Here is a 21,793-nt window from a genome sequence, read left to right as displayed (position 1 = left end):
GGGTAGAGGGAGGGAGTCCCCCAGCATCAAATAGGACTGTGAGCAGGAAGGGGAAGGTAGAAGAGCACACTTCATCTTCTCTCAGTGTGCTTCAAATGAATGCAATAAGACTGACAGGAGCAGGCAGTAAGGAGTGTAAATTATTCTCTACTTAAGTCCCTAAGTACAACCGACTCCAACATTTCTAACCTTGGCTGCAGTGTTTGCTCTACTGTGACCCTTGGGAGAAATGAACTACAGAATCTCAGACCTTCTGCCTTCCTGCAGCAAAACGCACCTCAGCCACAAGCTCACCTGGCAAACAACACAGCCCATGAACCCAACAAACAACATCTCTTTACCTACAGCAGATGAGAGGAAATTGAGACAGCTTCAACTGACCACACAACCCACAGACAACCACACTCTCCCATCCTGCACACAGTTCCCAATGCCAGCTGACACGATGGAGTGTTTCAGGAGGAATGAAGGCATCATTCAGGTTGCTCCAGCCCCACCAGGGAGCTGAGGAACTGAGAGGGCTCCACACAGCAGAGCCCAACCCAGGCCACCAGATCTCCAATAATGCCAGGAAAAGGGAAAAAGGAAAAAGGTCCCTCGGCTTTGACTCACTGCCAAAACCATCTCATTTGAGTTGGAAACAAATTCAACTCCAAACACAAGTCTTACAATTGTCACTTCTGGGTCACAACAGAGGGACTGAAAATACCTCATCAGGAGTTGACTGCATCCCAAAACTTTACCACTGCTGATGCCATCCTTCCACTGCAGGAGCTCACAGCCCTTCTCCCAAGAGGCCTTTCCCACTTCTTACCCTTGCAGACCTTTGTGTACGACCCTTTCCCTGTGACCTATGGAAGCTCCATTAGCTGTCACGTGCCCTAATGACCAACCCCACTGCTCTAGCACTGATCTGTCTCTGTATCACCTCCTGCTTCCCCAAACTTACAAACATATGCACGTTTGATCAGGCACGGCTGCTGTTTTTACCACACCAACTGTAATTCTGAATGCAAAGGAGCAAGAGCCAGGCTTCCCAAGTTCTCCCAGATTCCCAAAGAGCAATGCTTACAGGAGATGATGCTGAGGTACATAAACACAGTTTTTAACCACTGATTACGTACTACCACAATTTCCCATCTTTCTAGGTTTTCAGGCCAAGTGTTGCATCAGAGCAAGGCAAACACCTCAGAGGGCATCTGCTCCAGTTGTGCTCTCTTTGCACTTCTCCCTCTGTCATTAACACCACCTCTCTATGTTCTTCACCAAACAAATCCACCATAGCTGCTCTGTTGTACTGTGCAGGTTTGATGTCAGCTCCTGGCAGCCCCTCCACCTTTATGCCCATTACCAAATCATATAAATGCCCCCCAGGTCCACCAACAGGTGCCCTAGAAAGCTCCTTGCTGACTGATCTGATGACACATCCAGAACTTCAAACTGACGCAGGTACAGACTGTCTACCACACCCCTGAGCCTTTAAGTCCTCTGTAAATTGCTTGTCCAAGTGCAGATACCCCACACAGAAATGGGAACCTGAAGGGAATTAAAATTCACAGTGCTCTGTCCTGGGAGGAACAGGGGGCACTTTGGGGAATCAATTCTCCCACGGGACAAGCTGGGACGTCTTCAGTGGAGAGCTATGCACATATACACAATACTGCCCCTTACTGAAGGGGTTCAGCTCAAAGAGCAGTCGTGCAAAATGTGTTCCTGCCAGCATTTGGGACACGGCCTCATTGCCTGAGGATACAAATGGGAGCAGTGCCCGTGGGACCACACAGTGCAGGGATGTCCCTGCACACACCCAGGGTGGGGGACAAGGTGGAACAATGTCACTTCTCTGATGCTTGCCTAAAGGATCTCCTGCATGGACAAACCAAGATCAAGGCCAGATGCAAGCACTGATTTGCTCAGGTCTGTTAGTGTGCTCACGGCAGCAGGCCGAGAAGTATCTGTTGGAAAGATTGTCTGTCAGAGCAATTTCCCCAGAGAAACACCAGTGTCTGCAGATGAAACCTTCCAGAGAAAACGATCGATTTTGCTAGCGCTTTTACAATGAAAAAAACTTAATGAGCTCTTTGAATTTAAGTCAGTTTTGGTCTGAACATGTTGGGCTTGAATCAAAAATCTCAAACAATGCAATAAAACCCTGATCTGCAGTTTCCTATCAGTGGGATGTTTCCGGAGTGGGGAAGGGTGTGAATGCAGCCCTGGAGCATGCTCACACCCCAGGACAGGCTCACTGGGGGCTGCCACTTCCCACCACACAGGGGATGTTCCCCATCCCATGTTCAGCATTTCCCATGCAGGATGCTGTGTGCCCCACGATTTGCATGACCTCCAAACACTGCAAATTCACACCCAGCAGAGCCTGTAAAAGAAACACCGCTCCCACTGTAAGCTACACCAGGCGATGCAGATCAGTTCCCATCTGGCTGTCAGTGCCCGTCGTGCTCAGGATTTAAGCTCTGTGAGTGATTTGTTTACACGTGATTAGACAGGATGACTGGTAGCAGCTCCTCTCTGACACATCAGTTTCCCTGAAGGGTGGAATATTATTTCTCATTTAAAATAAATTCAGCAGTTCCCAGGCATTTTGATGCATACTTCCATTTTGGATTGGGTCCAAATACAAAAATGTCACCTTATGGCGCAAAACATCACTCCAAGCCCCTTAAATGAGAAAAGAGCTGGAGCTCGAGGCCTGGCAAAGCAAGGCCTCAGGGTGACATGGGGTGTAAGAGCCATGTCCACACAACCATTCTTCCCTCCTGCATCCTTCCTCCAAGCTCTCCAGCTGCTACAAGTTGTTGGGGGTGGGCAGTAAGACAATTATATCAAGACCCAGGCACAGAGCACTGCTGTGCTCCACTGGTGAGACCACGAGGGTGCCAGGAGAGTGTCAAGGCCATGGCTGTTCTGGGCTGTGTCCTGAGCCCTGAAGCACAGCCAGCTGCTCTCTGCAGAGCACCATTCCTGCAGGTAGAAATCCTCTCATTCACACAGACAAAGAACATGAGTTGACTCACAGGAGCATGGCTGTGACTCAGGGGACATCCCAGCCCCATGTGCCAGTTTAACACAGGGGTTCTGTACTGGTTCCCAGCCCCAACTTTTACTTAGCAGCACACCAGGCCTCCAAAAACACCCACTGCAGGCATGACCTTAGCAGCACAAAGTAATCTCCAAGTCATGCCATCCTTCTATGTGCAGGAATGCCTTTGGAAGGGACTGACCCCTCCCCCCCCTTTCCCACACGCTCCTTCATTGAGCCCACATCCACGCAGCCCAGCCAGCATCTGCCCTGGGCAGCCCCCAGGTCACAGTTTCCCAGCAGTGTGCTTGTGGGGGCATCAGGATGGCACTGCCCTGCCTGCATGCTGCTGACTCACTGGCATGTCTCAGTCTTTCTGCATCTCAGCTTCCCCTCTTGAACCAAATGTGCCTATGGCCAAAGCCTCTGACAAGCCTGGATGTGAAATGGCACAGCACTGGTTGTAAGCACTCACTGCTGGGAATGGCACAAGGCTGCCTGCCCTGAAATGCCCTGGATGGACATGAGGAACAAGAATGATCTTACAAAGACCATAAACGTGCCTGGAGGAAAGGAAAAGTTTCACATTTTATATTTCAACCAGCAGAACCTCAAGAGCCAGACCACTGCAGCCCATCAGGACAAAGCTACACCCTTCACTATATCTCACCAAAGAGGAGCCTTCCCCTCCCACAGTCCCATGAAACACAGCCATTTCTCATTTGGTTACTTTAACTCAGGCCCCCAAAGCCTCTAAATTAAATGTCAGGTTCCCAATGCATTTTTTCCAAGCACATGGGAAGACGTGGGAATGGGATCAGCAGGCAGACACTGATCTCCATGCTGAGCAGGCAGCTCCTGCCCGACCACCCCGAGAAGAAATAAAGACAAGGAAGGAGCAAGGGTGGACCTTCAGGAGAGCTGTCAGCACACAGTTACTCAGCCAGCTGCACTCTGGCCCCCATCCCAGCCGCCCAAGGTGAACAACTTCCACCCCGAGCGTTTTCATCCAACTTTCACAATAGCTTATTATGTTGCGTGGCTGCTGAGCAATGTGTGCCTTTCTCCTCAGTGCCCTGGGGATCTTTCCCAGACCCAGATTTCCACCCTGAAAACACAAGGCCTTGAAGCCAGGAACAAACTAAAGTCATTTGAAAGGAATAATAAAAATAAAAAATGAGCCTCAGCACCCAGTGATTAGGGAGGACCAGGCACTGTGAACCAGTTCCGCAGTCTCCGTGGCTGCTTCTCAACACTAAAGGAACTGTGTCAACATCTGAATGATTTCAAACCTGTTTAAAGTGTTCAGTCATACACGTTTTTAGAGCTACGATCGTGTGTCTCTTACACTGGGCCTCCTTATTTCATTTGAGGGTTTCAAATCTGGGTGCTTGAAGACAAGGAGGGGAAGATACCCAACTAACAAAGTGAAAACAGCGGTCACAGAACCCTTGGGTGAAAGAACTCCAGGAGAAATTGGAGGGGAGAAGCAGTGAGTGAGGTACACAGGAGAAGGGAAAAGCAAGCCTGTCTTGGGGCTGCCCATCCTCTCCTGGCTCATAGATCACTCCTAGCAGCTTCTTATTAATATATTCTGGCTATGGACATCATGTTTCCTTTCCAGACCTCTGACAAACTAATAAAAAAGGAAGTTAAAATCAACCAACTTCAGCAAAAAGAAGCAAAGAAGAGGATTTGTTAGTACGTGTCCAGCTCCCACTTTAAAGTTAATTTGGAAACTAGCAGCACTCACCTCTGCAAGATAAAGGATGCAGAATTTCCGATCTTCTGAACCTACAAAGTAGAGAAAACAGGACGAAAATTAAGCTTCAGCTGCATTTCTGCGAGCAGAGACACTGGCAGAGGAATTGGCTAAGGGACAACTTTTAATGAATATTTATTGTTGTCATCCCACAGTACCAGGCTGCGCCCTGGGAGTGATGTATGCTGCATCTGCAGGGCCGGGAGCCACACAGGCTGCACTTGCATGGTTTTCTTGCATGGACTCACTGCACTATCACAAATTCTCCCGTGAGTGCTTCTGGAAAGAGGCTGGATTTGTTCAGAGGTCTCTCCTGCCTGATTTCCCACGAGCCCAACCTGCTCCACAGGACATGGGGCTGCTCCCTGAGCTCCCTCCCACGGCTTTGGGAATGGAAATGGTGCTGGATGCTCCCCATCAAGAAGGCTTTGCCAAAGTCTGTCCTGGCCTTTGCTCCCCACCAGCAAGACATAAGGGTCCCCACCCCCAAGGAAAGCTCCAAGCACACATCAGCTTGCAGAATGACACAAAGCCAGCACAGGACAGGGCCCCCCAGCTCCAAAGCAGGACACCCCATGCCCAGAGCTGGTTGTGCTGCCACACTGTCCCCAGCTTGCCCTACCAAGGCTTTGTCTTTGCTAGCGTGCAGTGCTGCTGGGCAGCAGCAGTCATAACCTCTTTAACAACGTTATCTCTGCTGTGAGATCAGCCCTTCAATCTGGGCATGGCTGCAGATCTTGTTCAAAGCAACAGCAGTTTCATTTCAACATCCCGTGCTGTGTTAGTAATGGGAGCAGGCTCTGCATGGTGGTGAAAGTACACCAGTACCCAGCAGGGCAGATGCAGCCCAGAGATCAAGCTGGGGGCCATGACCCACCAAAGGGACACCTGAGTGCCTGCACAGGCAAAATGAAACCCATGAGCAAGTGCCCAAAACCACGTGCTGGATATCTCTGGCTGCCCTTTGGGGAGGGCAGGCAAGGCAAGGTGATGCTGGAGTGTAACAGACCAGGGTAAGTCCCCACTCTCTGAAACTCTGTGTATTCCTTCTGTCTTTCTGCAGCAAGGAGTGACACCCAAACAAGCCCAAAGCCATCGGAATTAAGTTTCTTTAAGAATCCCCTCACTCTCAGCGTCAGCAGCCTTCCCAGCCAGCATGGTCCAGCCCCATCCCTCTGAGGCCTCACTGCCTCCCATGGCCAAACAGTGCAGTGCCTATTGCACACACAAAGCAGGCAGCCAGCCTGGGCCAAGGAGCTGCTTAAATCCCACTTTTCCACAAGGAATTGCCTTTAATAGGAAAGAAAAATAGGAACTGAGAGACTCCTGTGTCTCCCCAGCCCCACTGCTACACTTTGGTCTATGTCCAACCCTGGTGAGACTCATGCAGGGCCCTGTCCCCTACCCAGCACCGTTTCACATAGATGCATCATGACAAGGACTGGCTTATTTCTCAGGGTAACCTGATCCATTCCTGTCCTGCTGGCAGGCTCAGCACAAAGGGAGCACATGGCTTTTGCAGGAACACATCCCTCTCCCTAGCTAAGCCCTGTGCACTCATGAGGGGTGGGTGATACACAGCTTCTAGCACAGCAGTGGCTGTGAACGCTGCTCTGCCCACCTGCTCTGTGCAACCCACAGAAAGCACCCTTTGGTTGCAGGGCTCAGGTGGTGCACACCAGGTGTAGGGTCAAAAAGATGGGAGAAGGAGGTAAATCGGTCCTGCCCCTTTCTACTGCATCCTTGCACAGCCCAAAGGACACTGACAATAGCCATGGAAAGGGCACTCTGCTCCCCAGCCTGCTCACTGAGGACAGCATGGTATTCAAGACCCAAAGAGAAGCTTGCAGGCAAAAGCCCCAAAAATCAGAGTCTGGGCCTTTGGATATCTTGAAGCTGTTTGCTGCAGGACACGTTGCACTGGGACACAGGAGACAGCAAAGCAGCAGTGTGCAACCTACAGACGGGGCTCACAGGCAGGGTCCTCTTCAGGCTGCTACATGGGATCTCTCCCCCACGTCCTCAAGCCAAGCACACCCACCCAGGGGCTGGGACCCCAGCAAGGCAGCAGTGTTAGCATGGAAATTCCCACATCATCTAGTGAGGAAGTCAGTCCAGTTGCACTGGAAACATTGGCCAGCATGGTGCTCATCAGCCATGCTCAGCTTCTAAAGCAGGAAGACAGAGCATTGTAAAGCAGATTATACTGATTTGCTTTCGCACAGTGCAGCAAGAGGCAGAAACAGGAAACATCACAATGGTCTTCAGTGCACCGGAGATGTCTCAATTGTTATACTCAGCAATACGCCTGTTCCTATTAATGTGCCATTCAGTTATGAGGAGACCAGCAGAAAACTCCTGCCAAAAGGGACAGGCATCTCCTTGCTTGTTCCACCCACCTTGAAGCAGCCCTACCCAAACCTGCCTCAAAACCGACTGTGCTGGATTCCTGGTGTACAGGGGGCGGTCCGGCGCAAACATCCCTTTTGAAAGGCTCGTTGAGCTACTCCAGATGTGACCTAGCCATAAAGTTATCATGGTAACAAGGAAATAAGGGGCAGAAAACTGCTCACAGAACCCAACCACTCAGCACGAGGTTAGGAGGCACATTCTTATGCTGACCTGCTAACACACCTCAGCACACAGAGCTGCTGCACCGCTGGGATGAACGCTGGGGAAGACAATTTCTTCCAGGAGAACAAAAGCAGTGCAGCAGTTTTGAAAGCAACCAGGAATCACACATGCACTGTGGCAGATGCTGACCAACAGGCACTTCAGTGAGGATTTCTTTTGTCCTTTTCTTGGAAATAAGCAGTGCTGAGAACAAACTTGACAAATCTCAATGAAGCTCAATGACTTTTCTAAACAGCTTGAACTCTCCATGTCCTTCTTTCTCCTCAGTGCCCCCACTAAACATGTTAGCAAATGAATCTGGGGGCAGAAAAGTTGTTGGAAATGGGAAATAGGAGATGGGCAGTCTGCTGTGCCATTGCACATCCCCAGCACAGAGGCTCATACATTGTGGGGCATGTAGAGAGACATAGCTCCTTGCCAGAGCTACTTGCTCAACTGGGAAAAATCAAGGGAAGTGACAAAATCATCCTGAAAACTATTCCTTACGAAAAAGCAGCCAAGTTCTGGATTAACCCCTCTTGGTCAGAGCCACAGGACTGCAGAGGGATGTCAGCTCATATAGTCACAGAGTAAGGTTGGGCAGGAAGGAGCCTCTGAACGTCTCTATTCTATGCCCCTGCCCAAAGGACCCAGGTCACGGGGCTCAGTGCTGTGCCCATTTGAACCCTGAACATCTCCAAGGACGGAGGTCCTACAGCCTCTCTGGGCAACCCAGGATTTGACCACTCTGGTCACAGAAAAGCTCTTCCTCTCATCCAATCATGGTCTTCCTTGCGGAGTCCCCAACCACACTGCCCGGACTTGAGGAGGCAGCGGAGACCCAGCCCTGTGCTGATGGAGTCAGGCAGCTGCACACAGAGCAAGTCCGTGGCCAAACAGCCACTGCACCAAAGAAAGAACATGATGGGAGTGGAATGGGGCCAAGAAGTGGCTCCACTGTAGGAAATAGGATGTGGCAGAGCAATTTGTTCGTTCCTCTTTTGATCCTAGGTAGCTGAGACCATCTTTTGTACAGCCTCAGAACTTCAACTCAAAAAAACTTAATTCAAGCCATCCCCCTGCCCTAAGAACCCTCAGCTGGATGTGAAAGCTCAACCAAGGTGAAGCAAGCAACACGCAGCCCACAGCCTCCTACCAAGGCCGAGGGTTGCTCTTTCTTCACTAATGTGTTCTCATGGGGGAGGGTTGTTAATGAGGGAAGCCGTGGGTGGCTGAAGGGAGAAGCAGTGAAGTAAAGGTCAGTAGGGCTCAGCTCCTCTGAGACACTGTAAGGGTGAACCTGAAACCTTCACTTCCCTTTGCAACCTCCACAAGCCCCCACGGTAGGCTGGGTGACAGCAGCAAGAGGAGCAGCACAGCACCTCAGCACAGCCCCAAATCCCTGAGACAGGCCTGCAAGGTGCTGCCAGGGCACACCAGGGGACAGAGTTGCTGGGAACTGGGTTAATGCTGGGCTGGGAAGGGTGGTGCTGGACCTACAATCCAGCACAGGGAGGTTGACAGTGTGTGTTAGCCAGCACTGCTGCAAACTGGAAGCAATAGGATAGTGGCGTGCTATCCTGCTGCTATTCAGAGAACTTTAACCCAGAAAACACCCCGAACACCTCCAACTGCTGCAGAGGACACTCACCCTCCTGGAGCTTGACACTCTGCAGGTAAAGAGGGTTCCTCAGCACATTGCAGCGCCCAGGCTCGTCCTCCTTAGTGAAGAGCAGCAGGTCAGAGTAGACAAAGAGGGTCACCTGGAGAGCAGAAGAGCAGCAAAGGAGAGGTTACAAGGAATCCTTCCCCCGGCCCTCCACACCAGGGAGATGTACCACCCACAAGTAGCAACCCAGGCACCTGCCCAAAGGGCACTGCATGCCACAGGGTGCCCCCAGCAAGCCCTGCTGCAGGGCCCCCAACTTGTTGCCACCTCCCAAGGCTTGTGCAGTCCCGTGGCAGGAGGGGTAAACCTGCCTGACAGTGCAACATCGCACAAACACACCCTCTCTGCTCTCTGCTGTCACTTCTCATTTACATAAGTTACAAACCAGGGGAGCAGGAGGAGGGAATGGGTTGCCAACTAATCTCAGCACGTTGCAGAAATTGCAGCCTAAAAGCAAATGGCATTCTCTTCAACGCACTCATAAAGGAGCTCCTCACTGCTTTCACTCTTCGTATGCCCTGTTTTACTCCTTCTGAGGGAAAAGAAAATAAACAACCTTGCTTTTTACAAAAGCAGAGTGTTTGCAGGGAACATACTTGATACCTTTAAACCACTTTGAGGGGTATAAAGCAAATAGTTCACTGCATGTCTGCCCAGCTCTATGCTTGAGCAGTGACTCAAGAATGCTAGGAACTGGAGCTATTCCAGTGGAAAGTGCTCACAAATCAACAGGCAGATTTTGCTCTGCCTCTGGCTCTTGAGGTCCCCCATTAGTTCAGTACAGGTGATGGTGGTTTTTAAGTGACCAGCCTCTCTGCTGCACTGCAGACCCTTGACCCAGAAGCCCCATGGGGTGGGTGACAGAAGCTGAGGGCTGAGTCTGTGCTGCTCTGCAGCAGAAGCTGGGGGCATGCAGCAAGGCTCAGAGGATGCCAAACAGCAGCCACAAGATGCCAGTGGTCACACTGGATGCTGAACAAACCACACAACGCCAACCCATGCTCTGCTCTGATCACAAGACACAGCACAGGAGCACACAGCTGCTATTATAACCACTCCTGGGGATGCCCCAAATATACCCCGGCACATGGGGAAAGATGCCTTGCAGCACTGAGCAGCAACAAGGTGTGTTTTCTGACCTTTTAGCAACTCGTAAAAGCAGAAAACCACAGGCTGGCACCACGGCCACCAAGTCACCCTTTGAAAGGTGACTTTGCTCAGGACAGGGGCTGAGTCACTGTTTACGGGATGCACTGCTGGTACAGTGTGTGTCTGCCCAGCTGGCAGGCACGTGTCACAGGGGACAAGCTGGGTAGCAATTTATCACATGGTGCTGAGACTCGTGTCAAGGCAGTGCATCCAACTTCTCATCCAAAATCAAGTCCTTGCCACAAGTCCTTGCTATGCAAACTCATTTTTGTGGGATTCTTAATAGCAGAAAACTCCCGGCGTAGCTTTAACGGACAATTAAACCAGGGAGCATCTGGTTCTCACTGTATTATTTGGAAAATCCCTACTCTTGCTCTCAACACTGTTGGCCTAGTGCCCACATTCCCCCTCTTCATTACTTCTGGCATTATTACTACTAAAACAAGCACAAAGTGCACTACAAACTTTCTCCTGTGTCTTTCTTGCTTGACGGTGTTTCCATTCAGGGGCACATCCAGTGCCATTCCAGGTCTCTTAGAGTCAAAGAGATGTTCAGGGATTTTGACAAGAGCAGGAAATAAAAGCATGACCAGCAAGTGATAAGAGTGGAAATGGAGGGAAGAAAATGTAGACCTAATGCACATGGAAGTTTAAAGGAAAGAAAAAGAGGCAGAGGGATTAGCAAGGAAAAAAATACTGCTTTGAAACCAAATAGATTTAACTCATGAATCGTGGAAACCATCACATAAGAAGCATTTGCAGGTAACATTGTGCTTTAACAAAAAGATGAGACTGATTGAATTCAGGATGCAGAGAAGATAAAAGCGCAGTTGGTGCAGGTTAGGTTAAGAGCATCTCCATTAGATGCTGCTTCCAGGAAGGCATCTGATTTTAGAGGAGCTCTGCACAATGGGGGGTTTACAGGGGGATACAGAGCTTCTGCAAGCCACAGGGGGACAAAGCAAGGGCCAGGACTCAGCAGATCCCAACACGGGTGGGATCTCCTGAAACCAAGTCCGGGGTGAGTCCCACATAGCTGTCAGCTGCTGTGAGAGGGGAGGGCTGCAGAGGGCACCTGGAGCTCAGCTTGGGGCAGGCATCACAGTGCTGACATGCCTCCAATGCCCCCCTACAACAGATCTGGTATCTGCCATGTGAAATCATAGGGCTCAAAGAGTGAAAGAGCAAATAACGAAGAAATGCAGCGCCTGGATTCATCCGGGCACAACACAGAATCCTCCAGAGCTGCTCCTGGAAGAGTCAGTATCACTGTCTGTTTCCCAGAACTAAGTTTCATACCTCAAAATGAGAAAGTAAACAAATGGAATGTGTTTATTTCTCCTCTGAAGAAAAGGATAAGCATACCTGTGTTTATTAGAGCTACCGAGGCCACACGGCCATAGTCACACACACCTTTCAGGGGCTATGAGTAGACTTCATAAAAAATCTGTTGTAGAGGTTGGTACTGGTGTTCATCTGTGTGAGTTCTGAACCATGGAAAACCACAGAGCCCCTTCTGCTGATAGATTTGGCACTGCCTACAGAATACAGTTGGCAAATTACTGTTACAGAAGGAAGAGGTACACTTAAAGAGTCTCCTAAAAGAAAACAAGAGAAAATGAAAGCCAGGAGATAAGGTGGAAAGCGATGAGTCAGTATGCTTCCCCAGGATGAGAACAGAAGATCACAGAGCCCTGCTGAAGGAAGGTCATCACCATGCCTCATCAAGTAACAAAACCGTGATGAAACGGTGCCTGCCAATTAAGCCTTGCAACCAAAGTACCTCTGCATTCAAGTTTAATAGTTAATATAACTATTGTTATATTGTGAATAGTCACCCCTGTCCAGTTTGCACACCTATGCACAGCAAGCTATTGCCAGTGGGGTTACAGCAGGGAGGAGCTGGCACTTATCACTGCAGCAGTGTATTAGCAGAGCCACCTCAGGACGGGGCACACAGACCCTGCCCGCTGAGCCAGGCTGCCTCCTGAGACATCTCTCTCTTCTCTTGCTGTGGTTTCGTAGCCATGCCCAGCAAAACAGACAGAGCAAAGAGAAGCAGAGGCAGATCTCCAAAAGAGCTGTGAGATGCCAAAAAAGAACATGGCAGTGATTGCCTGCATCACTGTAAAGAGACTGAAGTCTGGCCAGAGCAAACCCAAATATCTTGAACACACATCTGATCCACACACATTTTGCATACATTTATCAGCTCTGGGACCTGCTCCAGCAGAAATGGGTGCAATCTCAAAGTGAAAGCCCAGTTAGAACAATATGAAGTTTGTGTGTCCCTATCTGATGGGTTGAGTTAAATGGATGAAACTCTCTAATTTTTCTCAGATTTTCCAGATACACACTTATCTTCATAACGCTCCTATGAGCCCATGCTCTAGGAAGCAGACATCACTGCTGGTCTCATCAGACCACAGAGAACATAGCTCCCCACATGCAAACACACAGACACTTGTATGTGCTGCTCCCCTAATCACATGCTCCAAAGTCACAACTTTCTGGGCTGCAGCTTCACAGTGGCAGTTATTCACTTGGTTTTCACAGAGACCACGGGATTAGGAGCCCAAGAACAAAAATCATCAAGCTTCCACAAGCTTAGTATGCTGGCATTTGTCAGAGTCACTGTCCAACCTCAGAAGTGGTCTAAGCTTTGCAGAGGGAGTAGGTGCAGGCTTGCCAGGCACAGAGCTTTGGAAACAGGCACTAGCTTCCCAGGTCAGGGAATCTTTATCATCCACAGAGACATGGCAAAGCCTCTGGGCCACTGCTTTCCACACTGCAGCCCTAACTCCCTAAGGATGCTCTATTGCTCCTGGTTTGACTTCTGGAATGGGTCCATTCTAAATGCATGTTCTCCTTCTAAGACATCCCAACTGTCTATTAACCCATAATATGCTTAAGACACTTTTACCACCTCATGCATTTTTACTGTCAAGCTTATTGGCAAGGGGGTTAGATACTCAGCAAGGAGCTCGCATGCTCAGCTAGACTTTGATGAAGACACAAGACCACACTTGCCAAAAGCAGATCCATGGTGCAGGCTCCAGCTGTCAACGTGGAACCTCAGCTCAGTTTAACAGAATCTAAGGACCCGAAGGGTCGCATGCACACACTCAAGCACCAGCGTAAGTGTTGCTCTGCAGATGAGGAAATGATATCACCTGATTCAGAAATGACAGAGATGAGAACATAAAGAGGCAGTGGAAAAAAAAGGACAGAGTGAGAGGAACTAGTGCAGTGGAGGTAGGAGGTAAGTGCAAGTTTCTGGTTTCTCACCCAAATGAAACTCTCTAAAAACAGATCATGAAACATCTGTGCCAGAGAGCAGGGTTTTAGTTAACCCACTGTGTAGGTCAAACCAGCCACCCATTGAAACTGGGAGCTGGCAAATCCAGCCAGAGTGCCATGAATTTTCATTCAGCACTTGGGACAGAAGACCTTAGGCATTCCAGTCCCTGTTCTCCAGGGTTCTAGGAAGGGCTGTCCTGACCTACAGACCCTGCCAGGATGGCAAACAGAGAGGTGAAAAGGGGCTGAGTGTGACCTACACTGTGAAGGTTCCTTAAGGGGTTGGAAAATTGCCTCCAGGTGCACTGCAGAAAGCACCAAAAAGGACGAAGCCTGCATCCAAACATTGCACGTAGTTGTCTGCATTGCGTTGGTTCCTCTGGCACTCTGCAGGCTGAAGGGATTTCAGAACACCATAAAAATGGGAATTGGAACAAAGTCTAGACAGGATGTGATTAAGGCCTGAATAAGGACTGCCCCAGAGGTAAGGTCAGAGAAAGGACAGATCCTGGCAAGCCTTCAGAGAGACAGGTTGCCTCCTTTAGGAGATGGGAGAGGGTTTGTTCAGTGACAAGGATGCACTGCCAGACATGAAAATTACCACAGAGAAAAGATTCTGGTTTAAAAAATAAAAATGATACAGGATCTCAACTTCTAGCCCCTGCACCTGGCCTTTCTTCAGCGACTTGGGCAAAGAAGAACGAGATGCAGAAGGTAGTCCTGAGAAGTGTAGGAGTCCAATTTGAGAGGCTACAAGGGAAAAGCAGTGGGAAATGGAAAGTCACAAGGAGCAAGGAAGAAAGGACTCATCAGAAACAAAACAGCAGAGAAGGGAGGAGTGGTTGCAAGCTCAAGTCCAGTGAAAAGGGAACTAAGAGTCCTTCTGCACCAGGGAAATTCCAGTGTAGCCAGGCCACTTCAGGTCTTGCTGGCCTCAGAAGTTTATCCCACAGCCTGTCATGAGTAAAGCAGACATCCTTGCTCCGCAGGAGAAGGGAGGTCTCCAGCTTTCCAGAGAAGCACACACCAATTTCTTGAAGCTCTGCTTCACCCTGAGGTGAAGCTGTGAGTGATACACTGCTCACAGGAGGCAGTCATTCCCCAGCAACACGGCTGATGTCCCGACATTGATTCCTACAGGTGTTGGCTTCTGGCAATACCAGGCCCAGCACCACACCTGGGTTCACACTGAAGGAAAGGCTTCTGCTTCCCAAAGCAGTCTGCCACATTCTTGTTCTACTCACAGCTTTTATTTATGTCACTGCACTTAGTCACATACTCTTTCCTTGCCCCTCTGTCAGGAGTGCACAGATATAACAGCCTCAAGGCACTGCCATTCTCAGAGGCTGTCTAGTGCTTCTGGCCAGTGTACAGCATCCTGATCCTTCCTGGCAGCAGCTCCAACTGGGAAATCCTCTTCCCAGCTGCATGCTCATCCTTAGGGCATCATTAGCAAACAGAGCCCTTTCCCTGAGGCATCCTGCTAATGCATCCACAGCTGGGTCTCCAAAGCAGCTAACCATTGGGCAACAGAGCAGCACACCATCTCCAAACACGATCACCCCGAGACTCTGCTTCACCTGCCTTCGAACATCCTTGGACATACAAACACATTTCACCCAGACTGAAAATGGCATTAGTTACTCAGAATTAGTTTACAGTCAGCTGCTTTTACAGACCTCTGAGTCTGACCTGAAGGTGAGGAACACAATCCCATTTAGGAGAAGGATCCTGTACACAGGGTCACCGTACTTCCAACCATCACAGCACCACTGTGTTACACAGCCATGCGTTTCAACTGTTTTCATTTGTGCACACACCCTGAAGACCCTGATGAGCAAAGAGCAGCAGGACAGGCAGGGGAAGAGTTTTATTTACGAATCAGTGACAAGTTTCCTGATGGGTGATACAATTCTTTGTGTACTTTAGCAGAAGAAATTAATCAAGACAAAATAAAGGATGAATTACATGCTGAAAGCCAGCGAGGAAAGTCCCTTAGCACAGTCTTGAACAGCTTTCTACAGGCCAGCAACATGATTGTTTCTGGGATTCTGCTGTCAGCCACCCAGAAAGCATCACACAGAAACTAAGTTACTCAAATGACAGTTCCTCTGCGGCTCTGTGAAGATGACACACTGTTCAGCCCAACTAAATTCAAAACACATGTGTTCTGTACAGTAGTGAGATTCAGTGACAATGTGCCAAAAGATACTGTCACTGCCCAGCACTGCTCAGCAATGCCCAAGTGAGCTGTTCTGGCTCCCAGTGCACCATGCCAATCCATGACACGCTTCTGTCCCAAATTCCAGTTTACAGACTACACTGCTGGATATAAGCAAAGCCAACAGAAAATGGACACAGAACATTACAAACTCAGCTTGTCTGGCTGTTGAAAGCAGTCACATACACGGGTTCAGCACATAAACAAAGCTTAGGTGTTTCCCCAGATTTTTAATCTCTCTCCGATAGCACAGAATCATAGAACCATTGGAAGGGACATTTAAAGGTCCTCTAGATCAACTCCTTGCACTGCAGAAAAGAAGTTGAAATAACACAGTGGAGAGGATCTTGGACAGGACTCTCAGGAGCTAAACTTCTAAAAAAAGCCCCATATGCATTCTATGGCTAGATCTCTGCACTGGCACAAAATATTCTTAAATTCCCTCTTTCTGAATCTGCCACATGATCGTCATGTGCATTTTCTCCTTCAGGAGCACAAAGAAAAATTGATTTAGAGCAAAATAAATAAACTAAAATAATATAAAGCGCTGACATTTAGTTTATCCCAGCATAAACTGACTACGAATTCTTTCCAACCATCGTACTAATAAAAGTTCAGCAAGGTAATTCATTCCCCTTCTCCATCTACCATATGAATCTGCAGAAAAGATAGTTTAGAAAGCTCAGGCAGCAGGGAAATAGCCTTACCTGGATGGTTCTGCTTCTGCTCTCATGGAGAAGCAGCTCCTCTGACAGAAGCAGAGTGCGGGCTGGGTTACAAAGATCTAAGGGCTACATTTGAAATGGAAAGAAAGAAAAAAAAGAAACAGTCAAACCTTCCACTGGAAGTGTGGTTTGCCAGAAAAACTTTCCGCCCACCAAACCCACTTTGTCTTCACTTTAAGCTGTAACTCATCCAGGGAGAAGACACCCTGCACTGCACTCACAAATACAGAAGTCTGCAGCCCAGCTATGCAAACAAAAGAAAAGCTTACATTTAACAGCTATGTCAGGCTCATCTATAAAAAGACAATAGACAATAAAAAGGCAAGTCCGCTTGCTTCTCGGCACGTTAACTGCTCTGCACCACATGGGTTATGGGTGCTGTGCAGAGGAAGCACAACCACAGCTGCAACCTGTTAGATTCTCACATCCCTCGGACAGAATACTTGCTATGTGATTCTGTGCATTGCTTTCACAGCAAGTTTAAGCAAATATAAGGCCTCTGTCCTTCCTCACGTCACATTCTGCTCTGCAGTCAGCACCTCCAGGGTGTCCCATTTAACAAGAGAGAATACCAGGAGCGTGTTGGCAGTAGTAGCTGTTAGATATCCTATCGAGCAGCACAACCTGCAGGCAGGGTACAGGTACCCACCACAGGAGCAGTGCACTATGAGACCACAAAGCAGGAGAACCAGCTCCTGAAGTGGCAGAAACAGCCCAGGTTCAGTCCAAGTTACAATTTTTGCAGAGGCGTGGAGCCCAGAGTACTAATTGTGCTCCTGCTGACATACAAATGGTGCGCATGGCCATGGGCAACAAATGTGCAGATATCACTGGTTTGAGCCTACAGAAAATGGTCCAAGCTGCTAACAGGAGAGCTGACAGCTTCCCACAGCCTCAGAGATGCTGTATTCATCAGTAACGTGATCAGAGTCAGATGAGACCAGCTGGGGTTCTGGCCCTGTGAAGAACAAAAATGGAAGACACCAAACTAGGTGTAATTTTAAGAGAATCATTTGTGTAACTGAGGAGTGAGAGTATCCTGTCAGGACACTTCTCTGGATCCCTGTTGGTACTTCTAGTGCAGGTCACCAAGCAGACTATAAAATGTTCATCCATACACTGATAAACAGCATGAAGAACCCATATTGATCTGCAGTTATACAAAGCTGCTTGCTGAAGCCTGGAAACTGGGATGCCTTCTCCTGATTCAAGCAAGCACCCAAGAACCAGCCTGGAAAGCTGAAAAGGGGAAATCCAACAAAGTATCTCTTGGGCATAACACAACTCCTTTAAAGAAAGCACCTGGAACTGAGTCCAGCCAGCCTGAGGACCTCATGCACTGAGAAAGGCAACCAGCTGGCATGGCAGCAAGGAGCCAAGGACAGCAGCAAGCTCTGTGCTGTGCATCAGATCCATACCACACCACGTGCAGCCACGCTTACCTGCACAAAGACAGGGAACACCAGCACTTTGGGAGCCAGAGTCACATATGTGCCATAGCTGGAGTGTGGGATGTGTGGCCTCACGATAGTGCAGTTCTGGTAGTTCCCATAGTTCTTCATTGTCTGCACAGTCTTCATCAGCCTGGATTTTCTCCCAGACCCTGTGTGTGATTTCCCTTTGCATCCATTTCCTGGAGCAAGAGAGGAAGCAGCAATACAGAGAGAATTAGGAGAGCTCCCGCAGAGCTTCTGCACACTGCCAGAGCAGCTCCTGCCTCAGGCTGGAGGAGGGCACCAAGAGCCCAAGAGGAATAGCTGGAGCCCGGAGCTACAGGAACATTCATCACTCTGCTATCAAGGTCTCTCAGGGATTCATGAAATAACAGCACTGAGTTCATTTCTCCTAATGCAAAATGAGATGTCCTTTGATGTTTCTGCACAATTCAGAGCTACCTTCTTGCTGGGCCCAGGACTTCACCCAACAGCAGAAGACAGACAGACAAAACCCAAACGTCAGAGCCGCCCCCACTGCAGGCCAGCACGCCTTCCTGTGTTTGGATGTGCTGCACAATTTATGAATACAGTGCAGTACTTCAGAGAAAGATGTGGTGTGATTACACCCATCTACTGATGCAGTACTGAGTGTACAAAACAAGAAACGCAGAACCCCAAGCACCTTAACTGTTTTTTCTCAAATCACACAAGCAAAAAGGAGGATCCCCCATCAGGAAACTGCTGCCCTCACCACCAAACCGTGGCTAATCCCTTTCCAGCCGGGGTAAAACCATCCATGGCTAATTCAGGGTGGAAGTGAAACACTAGAAATTTAAACCCTGGGACGTTTTTATCTACAGATCGTGCCTGTACTGAATTGGGGACATGGGATTTCACAGAGTGCAGGAATGTGACATCATGGGGATGAGCTGATGCTTTTAATCACCGTTTTCAGAAGGCGTTTAGACTGGAGAAAAAACAGAAGTGATAAACACCCTCATGAGCATGGGACTTACCCGTGTCCTTCCAAATTGCCTGCAGGGAGATGATGGTTACTCAGCTGTGGAGGGGGGGATTTACAAAGGATGACCTCACTAGGCATGAGGCTGGCACATCATCCTCCACAGTTTTCAGCACCGTATTTTGGTGCTGGAGGAAGCCCAAGCAGCCTGACTGGATTTTCACTCTGTCCCACTCCACCGCAAAGAGCTGTTATCTTCATTCAAAGGAAGGATTACACAGAAGCAGTGTGACACAGCCTCAGCTGAGCAAGCACAGCTTCCACTTCTCCCAGCAAGCCAATGGTAGCTCCCACAGCCACACTGCCAGCCTGCACTGCTCAAAGCCAGGTGGCACTGGGTGGCACATCACACTGGTCCCAGAATCTCTAACATAAATAACAGTTCCGTGATTAAATGCGTTATGGATTATCCTTGTTCCCTGCTAGTTGCTGCTTGGGTGAGTCCTTCCTTCCCCCACTGCTGCTGCTCGTTGCTGTTTGAGTTTCTAAGCCCTTTGCTCACAATCTTAGAATACATCTAGAAAGTTTCCACCAGCATTTTGTCACTTAGCACACTCAAGTCACCTGTGCTCTGTCTTTAAGCTCCAATCCAATGGAAATTGGATGCCTCTCTAACCAAACATTCATGCTCCAACAAAGTACCTTTTCCCTCCTAAAGGTGATGAACCAAAGCAGCTCAGATCCAACACACAGACCTGGAGAGAAGCTGCAGCATCAGCCCAGGACTCTTACACACAGCAGCGTCTCAGGGCCATGTTAGAGGAGTGACCCAGCTCAGCTATTGTGAGCATCCCTCCTCCAGCTCCCAGCCCCATGTCCTTCTGTTCCTACCACAGCAGCTTTCAGAGAGGTGCTTTCTGCCTTTGCACCACAACAAATACCCCTAACTTCCTGAGCAGAATGGGCTAAAACACTTCAAAACATGGAGCAGAGCAGATAGGGTCTGGTCCAAAGCAAACACATGAACCTACCCAACATTACATGTTCCATTAAGTGTTAGGAAGCAGCACATTTACTTTCAGATAAACACCAGCAGAGCCAAACTGTGCTCTGCTGGCAACTCAGTCTGGCTGTTTGCTGTTTGCTCTCACTGCTTGCTTTTGGGGGGGTGGGTTCTCATGACCTGGAATGTTGTTTCCACCTCTAAGAGCAATAATTCCGATATTTTCTCTTTCCCCTTTCTCATGGTTGTGCTGCCAGATAAAAATCAAAGCATGAGAGACAGCCCAACACGGGACAGATACAATCTGTCTGGGCCATGCAGAGTTTGCTTTCCCTCTTATCCCTAAATCAACTTCTTTCATTTGAAACGTCCACCACCATCACAAGATCCATCTTCTGCAAGCTGACACTGAAGCATCATCATTACTGTCTACCTCTGTTCTGCTCAGGTTAACCACTGCATTCCTCTCTCTGAAGATTTATCTTTGAATAAACTGAAAATAATCATTAAAAATCATACTGGGAAGAAATTGGAGTCTTTCAAATTATACCTTCTGTAAGAACAAGTCCCCGCAGCTCAGCTCAGCTCAGCAGGGAAGAGCTGCAGCTATCCCAGCACAGAACAGTCCCTGAAGCTGCATCCACCCAGCTGCACAGCTGCAGGGCTGGGGCCATCCAGCCACCAAGGCCTCACACCAAGCCCCACACACTTCCCTCACGTCCCCATCAAGGCTTTGCCAGCCCCACACTTCACCGCTCCTGAGCACTGCCCAACCTTTACAGAATAAAGAGCATTTTCTAGCTGAAAATGGCACTGATAGCTGTGCCTGCACCAGAAAGGGAGAGCTGAGTGAGAGACTCCTTCCTGTGAGACTATAGCCAGGAGCTCAGCTCTGCCAGGACACACAGCTAACCCCCAAGGGCATCCTAACAGATCAGAGCACAAGTGCTGCCTCCCGCAGCTCCCAAACCAAGGAGCAGGCCAGAGGTGTTTCTATATGGATCTGAGCATGCTGAAAACTGCCATTTCTTTAAAGAACAGCCAGGCTCCTGGGTTGTTTCTGCCCCTGGTTTCTCATGCTGAGTGGCAGTCATTTGTTGATACCTCAACTCAGTAAGACCTTGTGTTGGCCTCTGCTCTCTGTCCCACAGCCAGGATTCATGTGGCTACCTCCAGCCCTGCTCTTCCTGCAAGTCTACCTGTACCCACTTTTCCAGGGGGACCCAGCAGATCCACTGCAGAAAATGTTAATTCTTCTACAGATTTTCAAGGAGAGCTAGTCCGGAGACCATCAGAAACCCAAGAAATGAGCATTTTCCAAACCCTGCACTTCAACCCAAACTGCTCTTTGCATAAATTCAACTCATGGCCATCCTTACTTACTACTAATAAAATCAATTGCAAGGCAGAGATGCACAATGTTAGCACCCTCAGCTGTTGCATACGGCCTGAGAAAGGAAACATACCACAGACAGACCCACAGAAATGTGGGGATCTGCAACATCATAAATATTTACCACTTTCACACTTCAAGCTTTTCTCATCCCCCAGTGGAAAGTTCCTATCACCAACCTACATTTCCCAGCCGTCCCATGAGCTCCCAGAGACCTCACCATGAGGCAATGACATCAGCAGCTGTGCTCTCCTCGGGCCTCAGTGGCAGGGTTCTTGCTTTTATGTTTGATCCAGAAAGTGGAAAGGTGACACTGCCAAGAGCCACCGTCCTCAGAACATGAGGGACTTGGTTGTTGGGCTAGGAGCAAGGATTGCTGGCACTGGATAGGCTGTGTCTGGCTCTGCCGGGTGCTCTGAGCAATGTTTTCTCCACATCAGCAACTTACCCTCAGTAGCATTGTTCTCCTGGTACACAGGCCTCAGCAGCTGCAAGACACAACCCAGAAAGGAACAGCCACCTGA

General features: G+C 49.1%; 1 protein-coding gene across 2 annotated transcripts in view; it reads right to left on the bottom strand.

The window, feature by feature from the left end:
* RGS3 (regulator of G protein signaling 3) overlaps nucleotides 1-21,793 on the bottom strand; it is a 67,426-nt gene that overhangs the window by 25,781 nt on the left and 19,852 nt on the right. For both annotated transcript variants that reach the window (XM_065737687.1, XM_065737688.1), the window contains 5 exons: nucleotides 21,718-21,757; nucleotides 17,919-18,109; nucleotides 16,459-16,542; nucleotides 9,064-9,175; nucleotides 4,791-4,831 (listed from right to left, as the gene is read on the bottom strand). In XM_065737687.1, coding sequence (XP_065593759.1) covers nucleotides 4,791-4,831; nucleotides 9,064-9,175; nucleotides 16,459-16,542; nucleotides 17,919-18,109; nucleotides 21,718-21,757 — 468 coding nt within the window. The remainder of the gene's footprint in view (nucleotides 1-4,790; nucleotides 4,832-9,063; nucleotides 9,176-16,458; nucleotides 16,543-17,918; nucleotides 18,110-21,717; nucleotides 21,758-21,793) is intronic.

The sequence above is a fragment of the Cyrtonyx montezumae genome, unplaced genomic scaffold (assembly GCF_038088225.1).
Source record: "Cyrtonyx montezumae isolate F1298 unplaced genomic scaffold, pur_monq_1.0 scaffold_20, whole genome shotgun sequence".
NCBI lineage: Eukaryota > Metazoa > Chordata > Aves > Galliformes > Odontophoridae > Cyrtonyx > Cyrtonyx montezumae.
The sequence above is the reverse complement of the archived record's forward strand: the minus strand, read 5'-3'. Positions and strand labels throughout refer to the sequence as shown.